Source organism: Microplitis demolitor, chromosome 6 (genome assembly GCF_026212275.2).
Source record: "Microplitis demolitor isolate Queensland-Clemson2020A chromosome 6, iyMicDemo2.1a, whole genome shotgun sequence".
NCBI classification, from domain to species: domain Eukaryota; kingdom Metazoa; phylum Arthropoda; class Insecta; order Hymenoptera; family Braconidae; genus Microplitis; species Microplitis demolitor.
The window spans coordinates 21,324,641-21,330,706 of NC_068550.1; the positions used below are offsets into that span (position 1 = coordinate 21,324,641).

General features: G+C 35.2%; 1 protein-coding gene across 1 annotated transcript; it reads right to left on the reverse strand.

The window, feature by feature from the left end:
* Positions 1-3,593: 3,593 nt before the first annotated feature.
* On the reverse strand, positions 3,594-5,827 carry LOC128668107 (golgin subfamily A member 6-like protein 22). The gene is made up of 3 exons (XM_053740274.1): positions 5,640-5,827; positions 4,122-4,595; positions 3,594-3,939 (listed from the first exon to the last, which is right to left on the reverse strand). Exons 1-3 carry the CDS (start codon positions 5,825-5,827, stop codon positions 3,594-3,596), a joined length of 1,008 nt encoding a protein of 335 aa, XP_053596249.1.
* Positions 5,828-6,066: the final 239 nt, after the last annotated feature.

The window sequence follows — 6,066 nt, forward strand, 5'->3', positions numbered from 1 at the left end:
AGACTGAGTTTTTGGCGGCTCGAATAGTGGAAGAAGGGAGGGGGATACTTACTTGTTGTCTCAATATAGCACATTTATCGAAAATTAAAAATCTTTAAATTTGAAGCAAAATGCGTCGTGAAAAAAAGATTTGATATTTGCTCTTTTTACCCCTTTTATTTCTGCTAGTTTTGTACCATGTGTTCGTCATTAATATGCTCCAACAAAAAAAATTTTTATATGGGGCAACATGGTCCCTCTCAAAAATCTACCAAAATTCGGTTATTATTTTATTTCATCTGAAAGCTTCTAATCAATAAATTTTTTTCTCTGTGTCCATCTTTGGTTCATTTTACTCAATCCGTGATTCGATATAGGGCGAATTCTTATACGGCGCGTACCAGGTTTTTCAAACTACAAATATTTTTTATTGCAATAAAATTTATTTTACATAATAATCAGTTTGACTTCAAGTAAAGAGTCTCTATGTTTTTATCTCATTCGAAATTAATCGACTGAAATAATTTATTTATTTTTCCGTCAAGCTTTTGAATTAACAGTAGGAAACTTATGAATTCGAATTAAAGCTTAATTGTAATTTGAACTATAAGAGAAAATGAATTTAAACTGGATAATTATTCTGAACTGGTAGTAAAATTGAGGATAACTTGCGACACTTAAGCCAGAAAAATCTCAAGTGAGTAATTACTTACGCTTAAGCGAATACATATTTATTCCAACTTCAAATTTTGAATGTTAATATTTTTCCAGGGGCTTGATATTTTATTATTTAGGTTGCATTAAAAAAGTTATAAGAAATAAATAAAGGCAAATGAAATAAATTTAATGTGACTGATGTATTGCAAAAAAAATAATTGTTTAATAAAAATTTTAATGACAAGAAATATATGATTTTTTTAATGGAATGTTTATAAATTTTGGTTGGTAAATATCATAAACTTGGTAATTATTTTTTTTATGTCTTATAGTTTTAAAAAAAATCGATATCTTGTTGCTCATAAATTGAATATTTGTAATTGGAGCATCATTTTGAAGATTCATCATTCGCTTCTTCAAATTTGTTTCTGTATAAAAAATTCTTTGATTTTTAATCTTTCAAATTTTATATTATAGTCAAGGGAATGGTTTTGATGAGTCACCATTTCTTGGACATAATTTTTTTTCTACTCTTTATTGCTGTGAATTTTTAATTGAAATTCAAACCAAACTATCAAACATATTAAAAAAATTTATTTAAACAAAAACTTATAAGGATATTGCGCTTTTGTATAGAAAATACTACTTATTTTTACTGATCCAAATCTTCCCAAATTCTAAATGGCTTTGAAGTTTCGCCATTTCTCCCCCATCACCAAATCTTTTTATCGTCAATACTTATAAGTTACACATTGCGAATTCGCTTTTAATCCTGCGACAAATTTTTTATAAACTAAAAATATTAGTTCGTTCACCGAACTCTTGCGAAATGGGTTTTTATGCCATAAAAATTTTAACATGTATCTTTTATGGTTGATAAAAAATTTATGATTTTTAAAGAAAAAAAAAAGTTATTACTTCTGATCAACCTAATAACTTTTTTTGGTTCTCACTAATGTAAACTTTTTTTTTCGTTAATTCTTTCAGCTTGTTTTGTTCATCGACTACAATAAGTAAATTTTTATTTCAAGGCTAACTAATATAAATTTTCTTTATTTATTTTTCAATTCTTTCAGCTAAATTGTATATCTAATATTATTTCTTATAAAATTTACTTGAAATGTATAATCGTAACGATAAAAACTTATTTAAATATTTTTATTTCAGGGCCAACTATATATAAAATAGTTTTATTTGCACAACTTATAGGTCGTATACAAATTTTTACATAAATCATATTTTCATTTGGTAAAATATTCACTTCGTTATATATATTATTTCTTTCTTACTTTTTAACTTCTATAATTTATTTGTTTTTGGCTTCTTATATTTTTTGCACGTCACAGTCTTGGTATCCCGCTTGCACCACGCTCCGTAACCCTGAGTTGACTCTCAAAATTTCTTCAATTCTCTTGAAGACCGTACATAGTTTTATATCAACCTCTCCTTTTAATTTCGCTATCATTTTTTCTTCTACTTTTTTATCCTCTAACCCTCTCCACTCTTCTAGCAGCTCTTTTTCCTTCTCCACCCCTTTATATATTCCTTCACATTTTAGTAGGTGTATCAACGTTTCCTCCTCTTTCCTACACTCTCTACAGCTCCAGCCCCTGTACCCTTTTTTGCCCGCTCTTCCCAAATTTCACACCTTATCCTCGCCCACATCTCCTTGTCCTCCCCTCTTACATTATCTTTTTTCCAGTAGTTATCTTCTTCTTTCTCTAATCTTATTTTTTTGTACAATGTATTATACATTGATTTGTTTATTGCGTCTTCAGCCTCCTTTTTCACGTTCTCTCTCATTTTCTTAATGCCCTCATTCAGCTTTTCCTCTATTTCCTGTACTCCCGCATCCCTGTAGATCATCTCTATCACCTCCTCGCATTACATTTTTTTTAGCGCAACCTTCACCATTTTCCCCCATTTCGTCGGGCACCTGTTCATAATCCCTCTCATTTCTTCTTTCAGTGCTATCCTTGGCCATCTCTCTTTTTCCATCATCATACAATCCTTCATATATCTTACTGCTCTTTCTTTTAATATTACTTCCATCTTTTCTACTCCTATCTCGTCCCTCCAAATATATTCTGGTGTATCCCTTCTTACTCCTAATGCCATCTTGCAGAGCCTCCTATGCACCCTCTCTATTTCTTCCGACTTTTCCCACCCCCAGACCTCCACTCCGTACAAAGCTACTGTTCTTGCCACAGTGTTCATCAGATACATCCTGTCCCTCATGCTGTTCCTTTTGCTCCTTTTTATCACTCCCCATACTGCATTTGTGGCCTTTTGTGCTTTTTGTGCTAGTTCCTTTTTTTGTTTCCCTGCGCTATTCCTTGTGGTGAAATGGTACCCAAGATATTCAAATTCTTTGACTTCTTCGACCTCACTTCCTTCATACATCCATTTCTTTCCCTTCTTTTTTCTACCTCCATTTCTGCATATTAGAATTTTTGTTTTTTCCACGTTCACCTCCATCTTATTCTCTTCTGTGACCCTTGTCTTTCCCCTTTTCTTGTTATAAATTCTTTTGTCTGTCTTCTTTTTCCTACTTTCACCTTACAATATGTTCTTTTATATATTTCTCTTATTATTCTGTGCATTCTCCCTCTGGCCCCCTTCCTCCATACCTTTCTCTTCATTTTTGGTCTCCTGACTGTGTCGAACGCCGCTCTAAAGTCTATGAACCCGATGCATAATTTTCCTCCCTTCCTCTTCATTTTGTTGTTTATTAGACTATTCAATACAAATATGTGGTCCCTTGTCCCTCTTTTTTTCCTGAACCCCGCCTGACTTTCTCTTAAAATTTTTTCTTTATCTATCCAGTTGTTTAGCCTCTCCGTCATCATAGTTGTCAATAACTTGTACCCTGTATTTAGAAGCGAAATTCCCCTGTAATTTTCTGTTCTTTCTTCGTCTCCTGCTTTCTAAATCGGAATTATCACTGCTGTGTCCCATCATTCTGGCATACTTCCTTCGTCCCATATTCTATTTATAATTTCGCCTATCCATTCGATGACATCTGGTGCACTGTTCTTTATAAATTCTGCTGCCATCCCGTCTTCCCCTGGAGCTTTGTGATTCCTGAGCTTTCTTATTGCGGCTTTCACTTCTCTCCTGCTGAAGTTTTTATCGAGCTTCGGCTCCTCTGATCCTTCATTACTACCTTCTCCTTTCCACGGCTCATTTTCTTCTTCTTCCGATTCTTTATTGCCTTCCCCATTCAGCAGATCACTAAAGTGCTTTTCCCATTGTTTTGCTCTTATGCTGTTGCTTGCAGCACTTTTCTTTCTTCCTCTGAACCTATTTATGGCTTCCTACCATTTTGTCATGTCTTTGGCGTTATTTATCTCCTCACACCTTTCCATCATCCACCTTTCCTTGCTCTCTTTGATTGTTTCCCTATATTGCTTTCTGCTTTCCTTCAGATTTCTTTTTTTTTCTTTGTTATTATCCTTGATGAATTCTTTGAGCTTCTTCCATACTTCTTTTCTTTTTTTTTACCCTCGATATTGTACCACTTTTTTTTCTCCTTTGTATCTTTGTCCTTCTTTCCTTTCATCACCATCCCCGTTTTTTCAGCCCCTTTTCTTACTATTTCCTTTATATCCTCCCACTTAAGCTCGTTTTTTTCCTCAACTGCTTCTGTCAGTGCTTCCTGCGTTGCTTCTGCATACTCCTGTATTTTTTCTTTCTTCCAGATCAGCTTATTTGCTCCAATTTCTTCCTGCTCTTCCTCCTCTGACATGCAGCTTCCTTCCTTACTCTCTTCCTCATTTCTCTTTACCTTATATCTCGCCAACACTGGTAGATGATCTGACTCTATTCTTTCCACCACTCTTACCTCTATTTCTTGCTCATCGCCTCTGTCCAGCGTTAGTATTAGGTCAATTACTGATCCTAAACTCTCTTCGTCTTCCCCGACGTAAGTTATTTCTCCACCTTCATCACCTCTTGCTCTATCATTTTATACGCAGAGTCCTAACTCATCACACATCTTTAGTAATTTTTTTCCTTCGCTGTTTACTGTCTTGTCTCTCGATTTTCTTTTTTTCCTCACTCTGCCTTCGTCCTCTCCTGTTACGTTTTCTTCTCCGATTCTCGCATTAAAGTCCCCAATGATCATCACACTTTCGTCCCTGTTTGCACATTCTTCTATCTGCCTTCTTAGCTCCGTTTCTAATTTGCTCATTCCTACATTGTTATACACTGTGATTATACTTTCACTTCCCTTACTTTCTTCCAACATCATTCCGTATTTCCATTCCCTGACTTCCCATTTTAATTTGCAATTTTTTTTTATCCCAATAATATGACCTCCCTTTGCTCTTCCTCTCTGTTTCTCTCTCGTCGCAGGCTTCGCCCACCATTTGAATTCTTTGCTCAGCCTCTCACATGTTATTTCCACCTTATCTTCCATTACCCATGACTCCACTAGCACAATTATCTCGTTTTCTTCCATCATTGTTGCAGCTTTTTCTACCTCATTCATACCTGCAACATTCCAAAACTATATTTTCCTTCTATTTTATTGCTCTCTTCCTTTATTTTGGTCCTCTCTCTCCTTGGCCTCTGTGTCTCTTTCTGTACCCACTCTCCACTCCTTTTTCTCATCATTCGCCCACTTTCATAATTCCAATTCTCCTTTTTTTTCATTCCAACACCACCATACCTCCCCAATTTTTATTTTCTTCCCCTCTACTTCTGTTACATTGCCATTACTCTGCTCCCATTTTGCTTTTCTTCTTATCCACCTCTCGACTTCTAACTCTCTACTCGTTTTTTATTCCCCCACCCACACTCCGGTCCCTTTCATAATCTTCCGTCTTCCCAGAATGTCTCTCTTCTCTTTCTCATTTGCACTTTCGATTATTATCTGTCTTCCTTTCTGGAATTTTACTCTCATCGGCTCAATTCTGACTTTCAATCTCCTTTCCATCACCTCCATTACGTCTTCTTTTCTTCGGTACATGCCATTTTCATGATATATGTGTATGTTTAACCTTTTTTGCTTCCTTTCTTTTAGTTCTTCCTCCAGCTCATTTCCATTAATTTTTTTTGGCTTTTCTTCAATGAGCTTTTCTTTTTCTTGTCTTCTCCATTCTTCATTTGTTTTGTCCTTCTTATCTTGTCTTTTCCTCGCCTCGCTCACGAATCTTTCCACCTCATTTTCCAAGCTCCATTCCCTCATTTCTTGAACATTCCTTTTATTCGCCCACGCGTTTTCTGTTTCCTTCACTCTTGATCGCTCTCTTTCCTGCCTTCCTCCACTGTTACTCTTTCCTTGTCTCTTTGTGTCGTGACTCTGACTGTCGTGTTGCTTTCCTTTTTTTTTCCTCGGTTGCTTTTGTCTTATTTGGTATGTTCGTCTTACTTTCTTTCTCCTTTTTTATTTTTTCACTTAGCTCTTTAATTACTCTGTCCTTTTCC

Coding starts and splice junctions, on each gene's coding strand:
- LOC128668107 (XM_053740274.1), bottom strand. CDS start 5,827: ATGAGGGAATGGAGCTTGGAAAATGAGGTGGAAAGATTCGTGAGCGAG. Junction 4,596..5,639: donor AAAGAAAGGAAGCAAAAAAG/GTTAAACATACA, acceptor ATAAAATGATAG/AGCAAGAGGTGATGAAGGTG. Junction 3,940..4,121: donor GGTAAAAAAAAAGAAAAGAA/GTATGGAAGAAG, acceptor AGCCATAAATAG/GTTCAGAGGAAGAAAGAAAA.